This window comes from Lissotriton helveticus, chromosome 5_1 (genome assembly GCF_964261635.1).
Source record: "Lissotriton helveticus chromosome 5_1, aLisHel1.1, whole genome shotgun sequence".
NCBI classification, from domain to species: Eukaryota; Metazoa; Chordata; class Amphibia; order Caudata; family Salamandridae; genus Lissotriton; species Lissotriton helveticus.
This window is the reverse complement of record NC_136065.1, coordinates 865552113-865575370: the sequence shown is the minus strand read 5'-3', so window position 1 is coordinate 865575370 and position 23258 is coordinate 865552113. Positions and strand designations below refer to the sequence as shown.

Below are 23258 nucleotides of genomic sequence, written 5' to 3'. Positions count from 1 at the left end.
TAACATAGGATATTCAACATCAGTAAATGATTTCGGCCTAGGTACTCCCCATACATTAGTGGGCCGCCCAAAAACTACTTCATACGGTGAGAGGCCAGAACGTGAATGAGGGGTGACTCACAGTGACATGAGGGCCAATGGCAGGGTGTCAGGCCACTTTAAGCTAGTGCTCTCTTGAATTTTCGCCATCTTGAGTTTCAGAATTCCGTTATATTTCTCAACTAAACCTGCTGATTGAGGGTGTCGAGCTGCATGAAATTGTTGTCGTATTTGCAGCCGTTACAGATATGCTTAACAAGGGCCCTATGGAACTGTCCCCCGTTGTCAGACCAAATCAAACGGGGCAATCCATATCTAGGGATAAACTCCTTGATGAGGGCTATTGCTGTTGCCAAAGCAGTGTTCTCCTTAGTCGGGTAAGCCTCAACCCACTTGCTAAAGGCACAAACCACCACCAAAACATATTTCAAATTGTTGACGCGCTCCATGTGGATGTAATCCATTTGGAGCACTTCAAACGGCAAAGTCGGGGGTGCAAAGTTCCCACTCAAAACAGTTTCCCCTTTTCCTGGATTATGTTGCAAACAGACCATACAATATTGGACTAAATGGACAGCCATCCTCTGAATATTGGGGTTATTCCATACTGGGTCCAATAAAGCACAAATGCCTTTAGCCCCAATATGAGCTGGGCCATGAGCCATAGTTACAACGGCCTGTACCAAAGCATTGGGCAACAGCCATCGTTGTTTTTCAGTCAAATCAACCCAACAGTAATTTTCATCCAACCTTCCCACCTCCTGTTCCCATCGAACTAACTCAACCGGTGTAGCCTCTTTCTGTATTTCTTGCACGCTTTCTATGGTGTTATTAAACAAATCAGATTCCTCCACCCATCTTGCAGAAGAGGTTACGAACATAGAGGAAAGTGTGGACTGAGACGTTTGTTTAGCGACTTGGTCAGCAAAAGCATTCACCTCACCCACTTCATCCACAACTGCCTTATGTGCACTGCTTTTTATTATGGCTACTTTCTTGGGTAAAGCCAGGTCCGTAAGTAATCGCAACACCAAGGGACCATTCTGTATCTTCTGACCATGAGAGGTGAGAAAACCTCGTTCTCTCCACAGCCGCCCAAAACTATGGACCACGCCAAAGGCGTACTGGCTGTCAGTATAGATGTTAACCTCTAACCCCTCACTCAATTCACAGGCTCGCAGTAATGCCACTAGCTCAGCAGCTTGGGCTGATCGATGGGGAACTCGAGAAGTCTCAACTACTGTTTTTAGCGTCATGATTGCATTTGCAGCTGTTGTTGTGCCATCTGTTAGCTTGAAACAAGAACCGTCCTCATACAATTCCCCTTGGGGGTCAGATAGAGGAATGTCTGTGAGGTCAATTCTCCCCTTCGTTTCTTCTTCTGTCCGAAATATACAATCGTGGACATCGTTTTTAATTTCACCCGAAGGGAGAGGTAGCAATGTGGCAGGATTTAAAGTGGCACATCGCTTAATCGTGATATGCGGGGCAAACAGAGTCAATTCGTAACCAGTGAGGCGTGCACTTGTAAGATGCTGTGTTTTTGTTTTATTCAATAATGCATCCACAGCATGAGGCACCATTACAGTCAGATTGGGATTTAGAACGAGCCCCTCCGACTGTCGGATGGCCACCGCCACCGCCGGAGTGGCCCTCAAACAGCTAGGAAGTGCTCTGGCCACATTATCCAATGTGGCCGAGAAGTAGGCACAAGGTCTTTGCTTACCACCAAATCCTTGTGTTAACACTGAAAGCGAGCAACCGTCGACCTCATGCACATATGGTACAAAAGGTTTACGGTAATCAGGAGTACCCAAGACGGGTGCAGAACAAAGAGCAGATTTCAAAGAGTCAAAAGAATGCTGACATTCATCAGTCCACGGTAGAGGCTCATGCACATCTTTAGTGGTTAAATGTAACAAAGGTTTAGCAAGAAGAGAAAAATTAGGAATCCATTGGCGACAGTAGGAATTAATGCCAAGAAAAGCACGAACATCACGCTGGGTGCAAGGCACAGACATGTTAGAGATAGTAGTAATACGTTCAGGAGTCAAACGCCTTCCCTCCTTCGATAGTAGATGACCTAAGTAGGTCACCTCCTATCGACAATATTGGAATTTAGACAAGGACACCTTATTACCCTTTGCCGCTAGATGGTGCAACAGTTTGACAGTGGCATCTTTACAACCCTCTTCGGTGTCTGACGCAATCAACAAATCGTCTACATATTGCAAGAGCACATTACCTTCAGGCAAAATCAAATCGTCCAGAACTGCTTTAAGGGCCTGACTATAAATGCTTGGACTCTCAGTATAGCCTTGAGGTGCGCGGCAAAATCCAAAGCTTCGGCCAGATAACGAGAAGCCGAAGATCTGACGGCTATCGGGGTGAATAGGGATGCTGAAGAAAGCATTCTTCAGATCAATGACTGAAAAATACTTTGCAGTTGGAGGGTTCATAGTAAGTATGGTAGTTATGTCAGACACCACTGGAAACTGAGGTATTACAATCTTATTAACCTCCCGTAGGTTGATCACAAAACAATATGTATCGACATTATCTGAATTCCCAGAATCAGAAGCCTTTTTCAGAATCGGGAGAATAGGGCTGTTACATACATTCGCAGCTGTTTCCTCGACTACGCCCTTGTCAATAAAGTCCTGTATAATGGAAAGTAAAGCTCGCTCACCAGCTGGCGAAATCTTATATTGAGGTATCCGTGGCAGCTTTACACCAGGTTTCAGTGTGATATGGACGGGAGGGATGTCTAACTTACCGACATCTGCATCCCCCGTCGCCCACAGAGTAGAAGGGACGGTGTCGAATTCGGGGGGAAGAAGTTCATTTTTAGTAAAGTACTGTTTCATATCTACATTAGGAGGTTGTATTGTTGGGAAAACACCATCCGGGGAGCAATGAGTTTTCGCATTCAATTTCTTCAACATATCTAGACCCAATAGATTTTCACCACAATGCGAAGTCAACAGGAAGGGGGAGTCAATAGTAACTGGACCAATAGTGAATGGGAGTGGTCCAGAAATGGGGCTTACCACCGGAACTCCTGAAAATCCAACTGAAACATTATTTTGCCCGGACAGAGCAGCCCCTGGGACCAACGATCGAGCAACATAACTATTCATTGCTCCTGTGTCAATTAGAAAATTCTTGGAAGTCCCCATCAATCCCCCCTTCACATAGGGTCCTTGTTAATTGACTGGTATCGACACCTGGCCCCCACTCTGTCCTTGGCTGTCCTATGTATAAATATACCCATCTTGGTCTCCAAACGGGTAATCCTCATTAAAGTATTGCCTACCTTGAGGATTATGGTTTCGTTCGGATTGTCCTTACGCCGCTCCTTCTCTACGCATGTCACTTCGGTCTGGGCCACCTCTACCACGTCCTCGGCCGGCTCCGTTCTGTGCTAACAGTAGCGGACACTGGACTCTCCAATGTCCTTCCTGTTTACAGTATGCACACTGATGTATCCCCAACGACGGGGCTGGGCCTCCACCCCTTCCTGCCCCCACCCCTCTGGACACGGGCCCTCAGACGTCTCTCCCTCCTCCTCGTCCTCTTACAACTTGCTGCAATAACACCCGAGTCTTGAGGTCCTTAGCTTTCTTTTCTATTTTATCCTTACTCTCATTTTCCCTATGCTCATCTTACTGTGCCATACTCAATATAACCGAAGGGGTGGACGTAGTCCAAGTGCTCTCGGCGGCTTGTAGCCGGGTAGAGACTTCTGGTAACATTTTGGTCACAAAACGATTTACAAACAACCGGATCCCACCCTCTGTAGCAAGGTCCTGTCCGCTAAAATCAATAAATGTACCTTCAAATCTAGTGAAGAAATCAGAAACACTTTCGTCTTTCTTTTGTTTACAGGCGGTCAGTTTATCCCAATCGACCTTGCGAGGGGGAATCAAAGTATGCATGTAAGCAATGATCTTGGCTGGGAGAGTAGTAATTTCATTTCTCGGCTTGTCCCCGGGTTTGCGGTCCTGATCCCATTCTTTCAACTGTTCCCAGGTTCCCCCTAATTCAGCTGCGTGATCAGTGTCATGAACCTGTCGCCATATATCCACAGGAACCAACAACCCAAAAAACAATTCAACATCGGCTAGGGTCATTACGGCTGAGGCCGCGGCTTCAGTTAACTCCTTATAGTAAGCTGTGGGATTCTTACGGGGATCAGGAAGCTGCGATTTGAGTGCCAGGATTTCACTTCTTTTCCATGGAGTGTATACCCATTGCTCCTGAAACTGAGCCTCTACTCTGTCTCTCGTTACTACATTCTGATCATTGCGTAGGTATTTCAGGATGAAAAATGGGATGCACTTCCCTCATGGGATGTTGGGAATCCCAATTAGGACATTTCAAAAACATTCTTCCTCGATATTTTACCAATGTCTCCACGTTCTTATACACTTCTCCTGGGCTTAAATCGAACTTGTGAGTTCGATCCAAAATATCATACAATATCTGAGGAGCCAACCCGTCTCGAAAACATTTCTCCCAAATGTCAATAAGGTGACGAGACATTGGATGCAAAGCATGCTGTTGTATAACGGGTTCAAGATCCCATAAGTCAGTCACAGTATACACATTTTTCCGCATCCATTTAATTGCCTGTTCTGCTATTGCTTCCTTTTCACTATATCCCAATGCTGCTCTCGTGAATAGCTGCCTAGCGTTTAGCCCGCTTGGATCCCCTAACGGAGTACGATCTCCGGTTTCAGGTGTCACGCCAGCCGATTGCGAGGTCCATATGGGACTTGGACTGGCCAAAATTACATGAGAACTCCCCGGGGGTTGCTGTGTTTCAGGAATTAGGGTAGCCGTGTCTCTTAGTGAGGTAGGTGCGGCACGGAATGTACCCGCAGGTGCTAGAGACGCGGCTACCTCTGGGGCCGAGGCTAATGGAGGCTAACGGGGGAGTGGCCGGCTGAAGGGGTACAGCGGGGTATATACGTTGCGGTGCATACGGTGGGGGAGGTCGAACATCTAATAAATCCTCTATTTCATCTTCAGCTTCATTTCGAGTAACATAACTTTTATCTACCTGCAATCTAAACTGTCTATCCAAACAATCAATATTCTGTTCAGTCTGGTTTTTATCATAGGCGATGGCCTTCTGAGTAACCGTCTGTCCGTGTTTTATCTTTATTAATTTCTCTGCTCTAATGCGCCTTCGCTTTGCTTCTTTCTGCCATTTATTAAGGGTGTCAAACATGGCCTGTCTGCTGCGTTTAGCGAACAGACGATCTTGCAAATATTGGATCTTCTTTTCATCGAAAGACCCTGTCAACGGCCATTGTAATTCTACATTATCTTTGGTGTATTTATGCCATAAGGTATTATCTTTAACTAAGCAACAGTGATAATGTTGCTGTGACAATTAGGTGTTACTGTGGCCCTCAAGATATGAAATGTCTATTTGCTGAGCCGTCTGCTTAGGGATTGTATTTGATGTATAGAATTGTATAAAATAAACTTTTAAGTAACCTGTACTTAGATCTGTAAATAGGTGTATCTTTTGTGCTTATATTTGTATGTTTGTATATGATGTTTTGTCTTGTGGTGGATGTTTTTTACATATGTATGTTTATATGTTTGTATTTGAACAGCCCTGAAGAAGTCCCACACTGGGACGAACTGTGTCGGCTGTACTGTTTTCCCTACCACGTAATGGAATAAAAGAGATCAAAACTGAGGAGCTTTGCTTTCGTTTTCTTTTGGATCTGGACTTGTATTTGTTCCATTTTGAATTGTGTTTTGTGGTTTGGTGCACCCGTGCTTTTGTTTGACATATAAGTTATAACATTATCAAAAAAATATTAACATATTCATAGCTTAACAAACATATAAACATTTATTTAAAAAATAATATTTTTTACAAAACATAAAAACATTATTGTTGTAACCTTATCTCCCTAATTGTACCTTCCGTCCACCCCTTTCCCCTTTTCCCAGTTGGTATCCCCTGCCCTGAAGCTTGCAATAGAATGTTGGTGCACTCTCCAGTGAGGAGAGTGGATGGTTAATAAACAGGTCTCACTTCTACTGGTGTCCTTGTCATAGTGCTCATAACTTCAACACTGGCGACGGAACTGCGCAGGGGGCAGTAGTTAACCGTTTCCCCTTTGCCTGCTCTCTCCACATACACACACACAAGAGAAAAGGAGGAGTCTTGTGTGGGAAGAAAAGAAGGAAGAAGATCCTTGCGAAAAAGGAATTGCCTCTGAAGAACCGGGTGTCTGATTGGAATAGGTATTATCGAGTCGACAAGGAGTATTGGAAGATATAACAAAGAAGAGAAAAGGTCAGGTGTGAGTGATAGTTCAGCTGTTATCTGTGGGCTTGCTGCGAGGCTGTGTGGGCGTCTAGAAACCCTCTCATCGTCCACCCTCTCCCCGTGGGCATTGTTCCTACAGTGTAAGACTTTAGCCGTTGTTTAACCAGGAAAACAGAGCGATTTGGTTAACGTGACAAACTTACTGTCAAGGCAGCGAAGGGCGTTAAGCGTAATCAGTTATTGAACTCTCACCTCGACTTTGAACTGTCCTTGCCTCGGAACTGCGAGAGCGTGTGGGTTCTGTAGTGACGGCTGACTCCAGGTTTGCCGCGCTGTGGAGCAGAGTTGTATTCCAGTGGTTTCTGTTTTCAGCAACTGAGGCGGCGAGTGTAAGGGACGTTGGCGAGCTCAGGCATCGTCCTCAAGTCGTGTGTGGTGCAGTTGGGGTCCGGTGCGATCTGCCGCACGGGAGGAGTTGACCGGCACGGTTCCTTTGGAGGATCATTGCGAGAACAGAGCCTGTGGTCGGAAGGAGAAAATCCTGTCAGGACGTCCAAGCGGCACCTGATTACATTTTTTTTTTTTTTTTTAAACGGATATCCAGGACGCAACCGGCGTACCAGCAGCAAAGGGCCGTGTGGGTTGTGTAGAAATTAACCCCTTTGGAAGAAATTGATTGTGGGGCCAGCCGCATTTCAGGTTGCTTTGCAGGCGATTCTGTAGTTAGTTTCCCTCACCCCAGCTAAAGCGAACGCTCAATTTCAAGGGAGACAAGCTTCCAGGTTGCAGTGGTGAGTGAAATCGTCCTACTGTCTTTGTGCAACTGGCAGAACATTCAGAAGTCCCCACTATTAACTAGAACTGCGACTTTCAAGCTACTGTACCGGATTTTCTATGTAAAATTGTGTAGGGGAATTTGTATTTTGGGTGTTCGTTCCTGTATGACCAAGACAGGGAGTGGTGGTGTATTGCTTAGTTTTCCATTGTCCATTTTATAGGTGTAAACCTGTGCAACAACATGGCAGCAGCAAGCATGAGTCAACCCCCACCTTTCTTGAACGAGATAGGCAAACCTGAAATCAGTTGGCAGGAGTGGGTGAAATTATTCTAGTCTTATTTGATAGCTGTTGGAGGAGAGAAATACAAGGCAGAAAGGAAAAAACACATATTGTTACACAATTTGGGTAGGCAAGGGCGCACGGTTTATGAGTCCCTACCTATGCTAGAACAGGAGGGAGAGGATGAAACTGACGTTGATGTGTATGAGCAAACTATGGGGAAGTTAGAGAAACATTTTAGGGACAGGATAAATGTGGTGTTGGAACGCCATAAGTTTTTCAAAAGATGTCAAGGCAAACAAGAATCTGTGCAAAATTTCATTGCTGCATTGTGGGGTTTGACACAGCTATGTGAGTTTGGTGGTTTAACGGACTCCCTCATAAGGGACCAACTTGTGAGATGCACCAATAACCCACACATCCAGGAGAAGTTACTAGCCAAAAACCCAGGGTTAAGAGAGGCTATTGAAATAGCCAAGTCAGTAGAACATACAGCAAGATGCATTAAAGAAATGAAACCTAGTGGGGAGGAAGTAGCAAATGTAAATGATGAGGAGGACTGTAATGAAGTGTGTAAGGTTAAGTCAAGAGAAAATTACAGTGTAAGAGATGAGCCAAAAGAGAAGGGTCCCAAATGCTACAGGTGTGGCAGTAATAATCATTTTGCAACCTTTTACCAGTGCCCTGCAAGGTTTGTCACCTGTAAAAAATGTAATAGGAGAGGGCATTTCACGAGAGTATGTAGAGAGGGGGAACTCCACACTAGAAACGAAGGAAGAAATATGGAAAAGAGCACAGCCAGAGAAGTGAAGTGTATTGAGCAAAGAGGTGGGAAGATAATCTTGCAGGTAAAATACATAAATAGTACTGTTAACTCTATTTACCCCAAATGTGATGTCTTCCTTGACGACCAACTTGTAGAAATGTACGCAGACTCATGCTCTCCATACACCTTACTGAACAAAGATGATTTTGTGTCCATGGAAAAATGTAATGTGAATCAATTGAAAATGCCTGACATTTCTCCCACAGGATACAACAAAGGGAAAATTCCATTGGTAGGCATGAAAAATGTGCAGCTATGTTTTAAGGACAGGAAAACGTATGGAACAGTGTATGTAGTGGAATCAGGGTCTAATTTACTGGGATGGGTTCACCAAAAAGAGCTGGGTATCATCCTAGATCCCAATAGTGCCGAACAAGTGTTGCTCACAAACAGGCCCCTAAGAAGCGATAACATTTGTGAAGAGTTTGGGCAGCTATTCAAAGAGGAGCTTGGTTGTCTACACAAGTTCCAACATAGAATCAAGTTAAAGTATAATGCTAGGCCAGTCGTGCATAAACTACGCCCGGTGCCACATAAGTTCAAAATACCTCTAGAAGAAGAACTGCGCAAGCTATGTGAGCTAGACATAATTCAACCTATAAACTGCTCAGAATGGTTGGCTCCGATTGTTATCGCGGCCAAAGCCAGCGCAGAAGGAATTCGTCTGTGTGTGGACTTGCGCAGTCTAAACGACAATATATGGGTGGAAAGACATCCCTTGCCCATAATTAATGAGATGCTGAGCACCATGGGCCCGGCTAAATTCTTCAGCGTGATTGACCTGTCCATGGCATATCACCAGATTGAACTCCATCCAGAGTTGAGACCCCTCACGGCATTCATCGCCCCATTCGGGGCATTCATGTTTAAACGGATGCCTTTTGGGCTGGCGTCTGCAGCTGCCATATTACAGAAAGCAATGCAGAAGATATTGGAAGGAGTTGAACATACCATGTGTTTTCAGGACGACATACTCGTCTATGGACAAACGGAGGAAGAACATGACGGGATCGTAAGAGAGGTGTTCAGCAGACTCATGGAGGCCGGTCTGACTGTGAAGAAGGAAAAATGCAAAATAAAGGTGAAGGAAGTTGAGTACTTGGGCCACAAGATAACAGAAGATGGGTTCAGACCGAAAAGCAGTTTAATCCAAGCAGTGAAAGAAGCACCCAGCCCCAAGAACAAAGAAGAACTCAAGTCCTTCCTGGGGCTTTTAGAGTATATGTCAAAGCATGCGGACAATTTTGCATCCAAGTGTGAACCCATGAGATAGCTTATGAAGGAAAAAAAAGAGTTCTTATAGAACAAGGAGCATGAAGCAGTGGTGAACTAATTAAAGGAGGAATTGATAACTTCCCCGGCATTAGGTACATTTGGCGCATCAAAAAAACTATCCTGGCCACAGATGCTTCCAACAAGGACCTGGGTGCGACCTTGATACAGAAAGATGGAAAAGAGGAGAAGATTATCGCATTTGCATCCCGGAGCCTAACAAACCCAGAACGGAATTATTACGTAATTGAAAGGGAGGCCTTGGCCTGGGTCTGGGCTGTTAAACATTTCAAGTTTTTCTTGTGGGGTTTAAGGTTCACCATACGGACCGATCATAAACCCCTCACCTTCATATTCTCTGTGAAGGGGTTAGAAAATTGTACACCTCGTATCAGCAGATGGATCTTGGGATTGGAACACTATAACTTCAATGTGGAGTGTGTACCGGGCAAGGAAAATAAAATTGCGGATTTCCTGTCAAGGTCCCCGTTACCCGAAGGGGAGGAAACAGAAGAAGCCCTGGACAGTCCCATACTATTGACAGAGATGCCTGCGATCACGGAAAAGGAATGGGAGGAAGAGATGAAGGAGGACAGCGAGTTTAATTCCCTAAAAAAATATATGGAAAACGGATGGCCGAACAAGAAAATTGACCTGGATGCCAGCATAGAGGAGTATTGGGAAGTGAGAAACGAATTAAGTTTCATAAAAGGCAGACAGAATCTACTGCAATCATAGAATAGTTCCTCCCAAGGGCCTCAGGAGAAAGGTCATCGACTTAGCACATGAAGGCCACCTGGGGCGAAGCCTTACCAAAGCCAGAGTCAGATCCAGTTTCTGGTTCCCAAGGATGGACGCCATGACTGAGCAAGCCGTAAAGGATTGCGGAGCGTGCGCCAAAAGCGACAAATCTAAGGCAGTACAGAAAGCACCATTATCTCCAGTAAAGGTGCCAACCAAACCATGGAGCAAGCTGGCCATGGACATTATAGGACCTATGCAGGAATTAGGTGAAAGGAAGAGATTCATGCTGGTCTTAATTAATTACACAACCCATTGGATCAAGCAGAAATTTGTGCACAGTGTCACCACAAAGGTGGTGATTGAGTTCTTGAATGGGGTGTTTGTCGAAGAAGGCATTCCAGAGACTTTGGTGACAGATAACGGAGTGCAGTTTAGCTCAGAAGAAATGTGTACATTTCTCAAGGGAATGGGCATTAAACATGAGACCACAGCTTTGTATTGCCCGAAAGCCAATGGGTTAGTTGAGAGGGCAAACAGAATCATAAAGGAACACATCCAGTTAGCTGCCACCAATGGACACGACATAGAGAGTTTCCTTAGGAAGTGTCTGTGGGCATACCACACCTCCCCGAATAAGGTCACTGGCATTTCACCCTTTGTAGCATTAAGGGGAAGAGAACCCTGTACCAAGTTGAATCCCAGTTGGTTGAGTGGAGGGGTGGCCAGGAAAGTGGATCAGGAGACAACAGCAGAAAAGATCCAACTCCACCAAGATAAGTACAAGCGATGGTATGATTCGAAACATGGGGTGAAGGATTCCCAGTGGGAGGTAGGTGACAGGGTACAAGGCAGCAGGGACAATAAAGTGGGGGTCACCCAAAGCAAATACTACACACCCTGTAAAATTGCCAAGGTGCTTAAGAATGTGGTTCAACTTGAAAATGGTCAATGGTGGAGCTTTGACAAAATTGTAAATACGCATTGAATATGTGTTCCGTTCTGTTTACCTTTCATAATGGTGACATATAGAGTGTCTTCTACCCCACCCCCGCGGTCAGATTCTCATGTTCCTTGTCACCCCCATGGAAGGGAGAAGTGTAGTAACCTTATCTCCCTAATGGTACCTTCCGTCCACCCCTTTCCCCTTTTCCCAGTTGGTATTCCCTGCCCTGAAGCTTGCAATAGAATGTTGGTGCACTCTCCAGTGAGGAGAGTGGATGGTTAATAAACAGGTCTCACTTCTACTGGTGTCCTTGTCATAGTGCTCATAACTTCAACAATTATCTTTTTTTTTTTTTTATTCAAAATAAACTATAAATGTAATATACAAATATTAACCTAAAATATCTTTTAAATAAAAAAGTATAACATTATAAAATGTAAAATAATCATTAAACACTTTAAAAATGATTAATGTTAAAATTAATGTATACATTTTAATTTTTACATTATTATTACACAATTAATTATTTTTTAATCATATATGTACCATATCACAAAACACCTCTACATTAAACTCATTTTATAATTTATCATATTTTTTACATATTTTAAATATAATTACATATATTAAATTCAATGCACAGATGTTTCCCTATAATTAATTAATGTATATCACTATAGATAAAACAACTCAAATATTTCCAACCAAAAACACCCTCATCCCCTTATTAAAAAAATAACACTCATAAAAATAAAAATATATTTTTTTAATTTAATTTGCCAAATTATTTTTAAATACATATTTCTAATACAAAAATAATGTTAAACACATTTTTGACATAACATTACACTCATAAATATAACAAAATGTAAATTAAATATAGACAAATTATTTATAATTTTTTTTAAAACAAGCAAAAACATTATCCCCTATAAAACTACAAATAACTCTCATAACAAAAATGTATTTCATTAGAATTAAATTAAAACTGTTAAATTTAAAAATGTTAATCTTTATAAAACTACCCACCCTTATCCCCTAGAAACCCAATAATCCACTCCTTAAAAAAATTACAATTTGATTTAAATTAATTGTAATAATTCAAATTTAAAATTATTATTTTCTATAAACCCACCCTGCTCCTAAAAAAATATTACAATTTGATTTAAAATAATATTTTAAATGTTAAATTATTAATTTTTAAATTACTCCCCACCCTTACCCCTATAAACCCAACATCTTGCTCCTAAAACACATTTTCAAAAATAAATATCACATTTATCAACAATTATGATAACATTTATAACATATACTATAATAAAAACACAAATATATAAAAACGATATATTTTAATAGCAATATTTTTGTAATTGACATTTCTAACAATATTTTAAACAAGACAGTAAATTGATATTATAAACTTCGATATTTTAAACAATGATATTTTACACTATCGCTATTTAAAACTCGATATTATAACATTACAATATTTAAAAATCTATATTGTGTCTACTTACAGCCAGTGTGAAGCAGTGACTGACTGACTGTCAGTTTCAGTGACAGGCAATCTGCACCAGTCCATGCCTGTGAGAGTCATTCTGGAGCTGTGATGGGAATTGAGGGGGGTTATATTCACTTCAAATGAGTTTAGTACTGTCACATAGGCAGTGTCAGTTTAGTCAGCACCTCTGAGAAACAGTTAGTGGAAGCAAGAGTCAGCTGGTTTGGTCAGTGCTATAGACAACGGTCACATGTTTTGAGAGCCAATGAGCCACTTTAAAGGGATGTGATAGATTATGTTAAGGTCTAACGATAGCATTGATGGGATGTAGCTGAGCATCAGCAGAGGTGAAAAGCAGTCAAAGTGTGTAAGGGACGACTCAATGGCTGTGGAGGCAAAGTCAGTACCTATTTTAGGCAATGAGTGTTTGACAGTGTATGTGAGAAACGCTCAGTACACCTGAAAAATATGCCGCCACATAGCTTGTTACAGTGGCGATCTGTGTGTGCCTGCGTGTGTCTGTTTATATATATATATATATGTAGTGTAGAGAGTGGGGATGAAAGGCTGCTATATTTATTTATTATTTTTAAATGTCTGCTGTACTGGAGAGTAGAAAAGCAAGTGGATGTTGCCGCTGTTAGGAAAACAAGAGAAATGGGTAAGAAGCTTACTCACATTAGCTGCAATATAATCAGCAGTGTATGGGAGAACCACTTCTCCAAAATTTACACAGCTCCAATAGAGGAGCCGCCTATTTTAAATTTAGGACAATTGGGCGGCCTGCAGATTGAAGCCCACGAAGTTGAGATAGCTATAAAAGAGAGCCTGGGAAATAAGGCGCCTGGCCCTGATGGTCTGCCCATAGACATTATTAAATATAATGCAGATCTATGGGCGCCAATTCTCCTTAACGTTTTTAATAGTCTGCCAACAGCGGCTATGCCGGCCACATGGGCAACTAGTATTATCGTCCCAATTTTTAAAAAGGGAGATAGGACGGAACCAGCTAATTATCGCCCCATCTCCCTTTTGGACAACACCCTAAAAATCTTGGGACGTATAATTTGCAATAGAGTACTTGAATGGACTGAAGACACAGACTTCCTGGATTCATGTCAGATGGGATTTGGGAGTGGAATAGGAACAGTGGAGCAATGCTTGAATCTGAAATTAATAATTGATAAGTACAGCATTGCTCGATCGTCTCCTACCTACCTTGCTTTTATGGATCTTTCATCCGCTTTCGATCTAGTGAATAGATCCAAACTCTGGACAATCCTATCACAAAATGGCCTAAATGACACCCTTGTTAGATTTCTCGCCTATCTTCACACTGACCTGAAAGCACGGGTCAGAGTTAGGATGGGTGGTGAAGTCTCAGGAGCCATTGACATAGGCAGAGGGGTAAGACAGTGGTGCGTTTTAGCACCCCTGTTGTTCATCATTTATATTAACGGTCTATCAAATTGCCTGAAAAAAGTCACTACGGATGTTCCATCCTAGGGAAAGCCTTACCAGTGCTTTTATATGCAGACGATGCAGTGCTTATGGCCCGCTCACCAAATTCTCTTCGTCTGCTTGTACATAGCTTTGTTCATTTTATGGAGGGTCTTGATTTGCGGGTTAATTTAAAAAAATCTTTTATTATGTCTTGTGGTCCCGGCAAAAGGAAGCTCAACACTATACAGATAGGTAAAGATAAACTTGAATCTGTTTCTACATTTCCTTATTTAGGGTTGGTTTTCGCTGCGAACGGCTCGTGGAGTGGGCATTTGGCCCACGCCACGAGCAAGTTCTCGAAAGCCACCAATTCTGTCTTGAGCCTTCCTCGCCCAAAGAAAATTGGTGCCACTAAAGCTATTTTAAATTTTTTTAGACTGCAGTGCTCACCTGTTGCCTCATATGGAGCGGAGGTTTGGGGGTCGGGAAGCAGCCATAGTATTCAACTGGAGGAAAGCCGCTTCTGTAGGAAAATATTGGGCGCCCCGATCTCATCCTCTGATTATATCTGCCACAGTGAATTAAACCTTCCATATATAAGTGATTTTATTAGAGCCAGACCGGCACTTTTTTGGATTAAAGTCTGGAGGAATAGCACTGCCTCACTTACTCAAAACATTATGAAAGACTGTTTAAATTGTGACCACGGAATGGTGATTCCTTGGCTCTCAGAAGTTTTTAAAACACTGAGTGCAGTGGACAGAGGCAATCTATTCAATGACCCTACGTTAATTGAATCCAAGGATAAAGTCGAGGTTAAAAATGCACTGTACGCACTTTATAATACTGAACAGATAGGAAGAGAATCGCAGAAATCAACTGTCGCAAAATATTTAGGGAATGATCTGCGTAGACAACCCCTCCCGCCCTATCTGTCCCTACCTATGACTAGCTGGGAGAGATCACTTTTGTTTCGCTTAAGGGCGGGTACAGTGAAATTTTTGTTGTCTTTTCCTTTGGGGTATCGACCTAGCATGGATTTCAATCCTTGCCCCTGTGATGGTGTCAGTTTACAGGATGATTTGCACTTCCTATTCTTTTGTAAATTTTACCTTAGGTATATTAAATGGTTTTTAACTCCTTATTTTAAGAAACATAGACCATTCACACTTAATGAGTCGCATAGAATGTTGGTTTCCCTGGATTCTGATGAACTAATTTTTCGCACCAGTACTTTTTTAAGACTGACTATACGAGTGCGTAAAATGATGGAAAATCCCTGAAATCATAAATTAGTCTTACTGGAGCTGAACTGTAAGGAATTCCAAAGCATGTTAATTTTTAAAAAAATTTAAAACTTTCTGTATGGATGTATACTGTAATGATTTGTTGGCTTTAAACTGCGGTACTTTTATGAATTTTATGAAATTCGAATAAAGGCCTTTTGAACTTGAACTTGAAGTGGATGTTGCAGTACCAAATTTTTTTTTTAGATTAACACTTTGACGTCTGGGGGCATATTTACAAGGGGGTATCGCCACCAGAATATCACTTCTAGCAATGTTCTGGTGGTGATATCCCCTTCTCCTTATTTTGTAAATAAGGCCCCTTTTCATGCCTCACTTAGCCTGCAAGGAGCGTGCAATGGATGTTGAGGTTGGCCTTCCGCCACAACACCCATTGTTTTTTGACACTGCCCCATATTTAGATGGCTGGGGTAGTGCCAAAAACTAAGACCAGGGAATACCTGATCTTAGACTAGCGATACATGGAGAAAATATTAATTTTTCCTTGTTTTTTGCTCTTTCCATATGTGCTGCATTCAGCGCCACACATGGAAAGTGCAAATCACTTTTCAAGATTGTTTATATGCAACATGGTGCAAGGGTGCCTGCGCCGGCGTTGGCACTAGCACTAGGGGAAACACAGGGTGGACTGTATTTTTGTAAATACGGTAGATCCCTGCATTTTAAAAATGTCGGAGCTTGGTGTTACCTATTTTGGCGCAGCACTGCACTCTGACATTTTGTTGTAAATATCCTCCCTGGTTTTCAAAGGACGGTTGGCCTTGGGTGGGAAGTGATGTTGTTTCTATACTGTAATGCTACGCACAATTAGGGACTTTGCACAATTAGGGACTTTGCGTGTGCTGGAATTACAGGAAACACCTTTCGACTAACACCAGCCACTTTATTAACATGCTTCTCTAAGGAAGGTTTATCATCAAAGGTGACACCAAGATTGGGTAATGTATCAGAGGGGCACAGCTCAGTCTCTGTTGATAGGGGGCAAACATTTGGGGGTAGCAACATAGGAAAAACATTTAAATATGCAAATGTGGAATGTCGAGGGGCAAAAGAGAGATGAAAACTGTCCATGGTGCTAGCGCTGCCTGTGCTTCTTGTTCACCAAATAGTATTAACACTTACTGCATTTAGAAGCAAGCAGGTGGGACAGGTATTTCATTCCACCCGGCATGTCCCCGGTGATGCCAGTTTTGAAAGTCAGTGCCACTCCTGGTGCCTCTGCCACTTACCTCAGCTCCCTGGTAAACACTGTGAGGCTTCAAGAGAGAGAGAGAGAGAAAGAGAAGGCGGGAGGGGGAAGATTGAGAGAAAACCATCAAGGAGGGAGAAGAGAGAGAGGATCGAAAGGGAGAGTGAGAATGAATGGACTGAAATAGATTGGGGAGATGAAGGGAGCGAGAGAAAGAGAAGTAAGGAGAGGGAAGGTTAAGAGAAAACCATCAGAGAGGGAGAAGAGAGAGAGGAAAGAAGGAGAAAGATAGAGAAAATGAATGGGCGTAAATAGATTGCTTGAGGAGGTGAAGGGAGCGGGTATGGTGGAGTAATTTTGCCGGGGCTTCTTATGGTTTCCCCAGTCGGTCCTACAGGCATAGGAAACAGATTTACTCACGTTCCATTCTTTTTTTCAAAATTACTTAACATTTCAGGCGCGGCCACAACGGGAGAAGCAGCCTGATGCCTGAGATGAGCTCGTAGTGACAAGGGAGTTGGAGCTGTCCATAATAAAAGTATGCACTTTTTATTCCAAAAGCAGGAAAAGGGCCCTCAGAAGTTGAATATTACTCATGAAATCACGCAACAATCAACAGAGAAACCAGCGCAAAACTAGGTGAGGCGAGAAATAAACGTCTCTCCGTGTATCTTACGGTTTTGACACGAAATATGTCCTAAAATAAGCGTTGAAAACGCATTTTATGTTTAGTCCCAGGCGTGCTGTTGAACCCCTGGCCGGGCAGCAGCAGACTGTGAAGTCATCTGGAAGCAGACAGGAAACGCCCCTGCTGATGAGTACCGGTGGGTGGGTGAGGGAGGGGCGCGCCCCCACTTCTTGGCAATTGGCTGGGGTTCCTCCATGTGTTAAATTAGCATACACAGACGCAGCTGGCAAAGTAACCACTTGGGGGCTGGAGGTAACTGTGCGTCACAGCCTTGGGATGGAAAAAAGGGGCAGATTCATAAAAGTCAAGCAGCATGCGAGCCGGAGTGGTGTCAGAGCGGCCGGTGCAGGCAGGGCTCGGGGTGAGTGCGCAGCCTGCGATGGTGCAGCCGGGGCAGGGCGCGAGCAGCCGCACGGCGAGGGGGATCTAAGCGGCCCCAGGGGACCGGGTGTGCGGTGGCACGGCCCTGCCCGATCTGTGCCCCCATCTCCATGGCAGGAGCGCTGGCTGGAACCCGAGAAGGAACTGCGCGCGGAGGCGAGTGAGGTAAGCCCCCTTCTGGAGTAGTGTGGCAGCCTCTCTGGGGGCTCGGGCTGGGCTGGGACCTGCAAGGGGCGGAGGTAGCCCCCGGACCTCGTCAGTGGAGGATACTCATAAGTTAGACTGAGGGTGCCTGCTTTCAGCACCTTCACATCGGGACAGCTCCCTTCGCGGCTGCTGCCTGCAGCCAGCTTCAGCCAAATTCCCTCTAATTCCCATGGGCTGAAGGGAAGGCGGTGTAGGTGGGGCGAGGGTGTTGAACTACCTGAATATATGGCGGGTGGCATTTAACGTAATCTGAATACCAGGTCGAGCCCTTTTATATCTATGCATATGTATGTAGCTGTGTGAACAGATGCAAGATGCCTACATGTGAATAAATGTGTTTAACAAATGCATATGTTGTGTTACGTCACGTCATCGTGTTATCATCTTGCGCTTTCTTTTGGAAAGCACTCAATAAAAGTGACCATGAATGCAATAGTGAATGCCATTATGCCTGACTCTTACGTCTATGTGTGCCAGCTTGCATAGTGTGAGCATCTCTGCATGCCTTCGACACTAGAAAGCGTCCCTGGGCTCAGCCCCAATTCGGCATCGGACCCCGTTCCGACCCTACACAATGAGCCAAACTCGCACAGCCCCAGTGCCAGTCTTTGGTACACTCGTGTTACCGAAGGGACCCGCCTTGTTTATTGCCTCCATAGTCTCGGGCTGTCGCCCGGCTCTCAACACTGTCCCAAAGGTGACATTTTAGAAGTCACATAAACCAACATAAATATTCAACAATAGCAGAACTGTGAGGGCATATACTTACATGTAGATAGGCGTATGTATATTGTGTACGCTGTGTGGATGTGTATGAATGCATATTTTTCGGTTTATCTGTATGTAGGTGTGTGCGTATAAGACCAGCCTATACTTATGTGCAAGTGTGGTTGTCTCTGTAGTTCCACTGTATGTATAATTGCGCGAGTACATATATGGTACATATATAGATTCACAAACACCTTGTATGGGTGTCACAGTCCTGAGTTGCATATATATCTGCACTTACACATTTTAATTGAGCTTATAAACACGCGCATACAGATAAGCTCGCGCAGGCACGCACACATTCTACCAGGGCTTCAAGCGATGCGGAAACTGCCTCCTCTAAAGTTGAGGTGTTTCCTCCAGGCTGGAGCTAGAAGCCGTGAGCTATGAGGAACCTCTCCGGCACGCGGGCAGCCCCGCGCAGCCCCCTCATTCTTCCATGTATGACTCCCTCCCAACCTTCCCCCAGCCACCACCGAAAATAAAGACCCAAAATATAGACCAGGTGAAGTCACGCTTGAGACACCCATTTTAATGCACACGGATTCCGAGCGGGTTGCCAGCCGGGCGTGACTCTCACGGGAGAACCGATAGGGGAGCGGTGTGGGGCAGACGGGTGTGGCGTGCCCTAGTTTGAAACTTGATTGCGGCATCGGTGGGCAGAAACTGCGATACGATCCTAATTAAAATCGTTGTAACTGTGTTATTCCCTATTTTACAGTGCATATGTAAACGAGTGTGAGGACCGAAAGAATATCTGACTAGTGAGTGGTAGGTGAGCTAGTGAGCCTGCCTGGGAGAGAATGTCTTGGAAAGTGAGTCAGGGACGGGTGAGGAGTGAGTTGTAGATCAGAAAGTATGCAAGTGAGTAACCGGGTTGGCAAGTACATGGGTGAGTGATTGAGTTGACTGCTGAGTCATTAGATACGTGGGTTGCGTAGGTGAGTCAATGGTCCAGTGAGAGAGAGTATCGTGTGTAGGTGAGTGGGTTATTGAGCGGGCGAATGATTGAACATGAATCAGTATGGGTATTTGTTTAAGGAATGAGTGAGACTGAGTGGGCAAATAAGTGAGTGAGTGAGCTGGTCAGTGAATCTGGGTATCTGGTTTATTGAGTGGGTAGGTACATGATTGAGTGAATGAGTTAGTGATTTAAGGGTTGTATATTGAGTGAGTAATTATGGTTGTATAGTAAGTGCATGAGTGACCAATTGAAAAGGTGAGTTGTTGAGTAAGTGGGCCAATGATGAGTGAGTGAGTGAGTGTGTAGTAAGTGCATCGGTTCTCGATTAGGAAAGTGAGTGGGTAAATGGCTAAATGAATGAGTATGGTTGTATATTGAGTAAATGTATGAGTGACCAAATGAGTTTTTGAGTAGGTGAGTGAGTGAGTGAGTGTGGTTGTACAGTAAGCGCATGAGCTACTAAGGGAGAGAGTGAGTTGTTGAGTGGGTGGATGTGTGAATGGTGTGTGAGTCAATCAGTGAGTGTGTCAGGATTGTGTGTAGTTCAGCATCCCTGCCTGCCTTGCGCCCATGTGCTGAGTGAGTGAAGGGGAGGTGACGGAACGGTACCAAAGCGGGGTGCTGGGTGCAGGGGCTCTCATGAAAGACGCTTGTATCGATGTAGAACTCTTTGCTTTGCAGTCAGTGGCATGTCTTACATATCTTCTTATCTTTCTGTGTCATTCCCAGGAAGTGCGGCCCATGCCCGGCTGGTAAAGGTCTTTCCTGGTCGGCTGCAGGTGGAGAGAAGGCACCGCAGAGGCTCTACCGGCGCTTGGAGGGTGCGCTGTGTTGGTTTGAGGCCCAGAGCCCGCGAAGAAAGCAGCCATGGATGCAGAGGCTGAAAGCGTGGCGGTGGCGGCCCCAGAGCCCCCCAAAGAAGGGGCAGCGCGGTCAGCCGTCGAGAAGCTCTCCGACGCCATGGGCGAGAAGACCAAGAGGATCGGCAGCGCCATGAAGGAGGTGCACCACCACCGCCGGCTCATCCTGTTCATCGTGTGCGTGGCGCTCTTCCTGGACAACATGCTCTTCATGGTCATCGTGCCCATCATCCCGGACTACGTGGCCTCCCTGCGCTCGGGGGCGGCGGACGCGGCCTTCAAGGAAGCCAACGCCAGCGCCTCGAACGCCACCAAGTCCATCCTGAGGCCCCGGTACCCGCCCGAGAACGAGGACATGAAGATCGGGGTGCTCTTCGCCTCCAAGGCCATCCTGCAGCTGCTGGTGAACCCCCTGAGCGGCACCTTCATCGACAGGGTGGGCTACGACATCCCCCTCTTCATCGGCCTCATGGTCATGTTCCTCTCCACCGTCATCTTTGCCTTCGCCGAGAACTATGCCACCCTCTTCATGGCCCGGAGCCTGCAGGGCCTGGGGTCTGCCTTCGCCGACACCTCGGGCATTGCCATGATCGCCGACAAGTACACGGAGGAGGGCGAGAGGAGCCAAGCCCTGGGCATCGCGCTGGCCTTCATCTCTTTCGGGAGTCTGGTGGCGCCCCCTTTTGGCGGCATCCTCTACGAGTTTGTGGGCAAAAAGATGCCCTTCCTTGTGCTGGCATCCATCTCCCTCATGGACGGGCTGCTGCTGCTCTGTGTCATCAAACCCTTCTCCAGCAGGACTAGGGCCAACATGCCAGTTGGCACCCCCATCTACCGACTCATATTCGACCCCTACATCGCTGTGGTGGCCGGGGCCCTCACCACCTGCAACATCCCCCTGGCATTCCTGGAGCCCACCATCTCCAACTGGATGAAGACCACCATGGGTGCCTCGGAGTGGGAGATGGGCCTGTGCTGGCTGCCAGCCTTCTTCCCACACGTCCTGGGCGTCTACATCACCGTGAAGCTGGCCTCCCGGTACCCCCAGTACCAGTGGTTCTACGGGGCCCTGGGCATGGTCATCATCGGCGCCAGCTCCTGCACGGTGCCGGCCTGCCGGAACTTTGGCCAACTCATGGTCCCCCTCTGCGGCATCTGCTTTGGCATCGCCCTGGTGGACACCGCCCTGCTGCCCACGCTAGCCCTCCTGGTGGACCTCCGCCACGTGTCCGTCTACGGCAGCGTCTACGCCATCGCGGACATCTCCTACTGCGTGGCCTACGCCCTGGGGCCCATCGTGGCCAGCCAGATCGTGCACACCATGGGCTTCGTGCAGCTCAACCTCGGCATGGGCCTGGTCAACGTCCTCTACGCCCCCGCCCTGCTCTTCCTGAAGGGCGTGTGCCAAATGAAGCCCTCCCACTCCGAGAGCCACATCCTGCTCGAGGAAGGCCCCAAGGGACTGTACGACACAATCAAAATGGAGGAGCGGAAGTCCAAGGGGCGGCAGCACGGCACGCCCCCCGTGGAGGAGAACTGCACCGACACTTACAAGAGACACCACGCTGGCAGGTACGTCTCGGAAGAGGACTCCTCCGACTACGAGTACAGCTAAGCGGCGGGGCCCCCGCCCTTTAGACTGCCAGAGACAGACGGAAACACATGCAATGCAGTACGAACGCCATATCTCCATGTACCGATGTGCAATATGAATAAATTACCACTAATAACGGTCTGCCATTATCTCACTGCTTTCTCCTAGACTTATTTTTTTAATCTATATTTCCTAAGGGGGAGGGAGAGAACACAAAATGGAAAAGAGTTAAATTATGCATTTAATAAAAAAATGTTAGGGTCTTCCCGCCCAAAGTTCACCCCGACTACCCTGAAATTAAAAAAACAAAAACATTTTCTGAAGTCGAAACTTTTTGTGTCACGTCTTGTATATCTCTCTGTTCTGGAAAATGGCTACACAAAATACCTGTCAGTGTCACAAACCTCCAGTTGGTTATTCAGGGAACTAAAAATAAAGGAATATTCAATAAATAACGGTTGTGGTGTGATATATTTTTTTTTATGCCTGGCAACGTGTAAATTCGCACGCAGTGTAATTAAATGTTACTGGTGTTCTGTGATGCGGCGCGGCTTCAGGAAACAATGCACCGCACGCAGTGCACGCAGTGCACGCAGGGAGGGTGTAAATAATTACAGACTAGGGCCTTCACTGTTAATCTTTGTTTATTTTGCTGAAAAGGGGGTGTTTTCTGCATCGTGAGCAGACGAAAATCTTCCTTTTCTGCCCCTTGAAAGGCAGCGCATTGTGGAGAGGAAAACAACTTATTTAACGGAATAGTGTTTTTTTCTACTCCTCGTTTTCTTGGATTGCTCCACTATCTCGTACACCGCCCAATGATTCAATTTTCTCAAAAAGTTAGTTTGGAATTCAAACTTAGTGGCTCGAAAACGTGTTTATTTGCCATGTTCTGAAAAATGACCTGAAAATGTTCCTCAATCGACTTCTCCACAGGAAATTACAGAGCTTCGCTTAACTTCAATAACGTTTTGTGGTCACTGGGTAACCCTTGGGCAGAAACTGTGCCATCGAAAACTTCCACCTCGGCCTTTGATGTGAACAATGTTCATTCAGATAGGTAATCGGACAGAGGGAGAGACAGGAAGGGCGGAGAGAGGAGACAGGGAGAGACAAACAGTAGCAGAGGCAGGGACCCAGATCAAGAAGACAGAGTGAGAGAGAAAGTGACACGAAAGA

The 23258-nt window shown here is 45.2% G+C and overlaps 1 protein-coding gene across 1 annotated transcript; it reads left to right on the top strand.

The window, feature by feature from the left end:
- Positions 1–20370: 20370 nt before the first annotated feature.
- On the top strand, positions 20371–22531 carry SLC18A3 (solute carrier family 18 member A3). The gene has a single exon (XM_078641121.1). The coding sequence runs from the start codon at positions 20496–20498 to the stop codon at positions 22101–22103; it is 1608 nt and encodes a 535-aa protein (XP_078497247.1). The 5' UTR covers positions 20371–20495; the 3' UTR covers positions 22104–22531.
- The last annotated feature ends 727 nt before the right edge of the window (positions 22532–23258 follow it).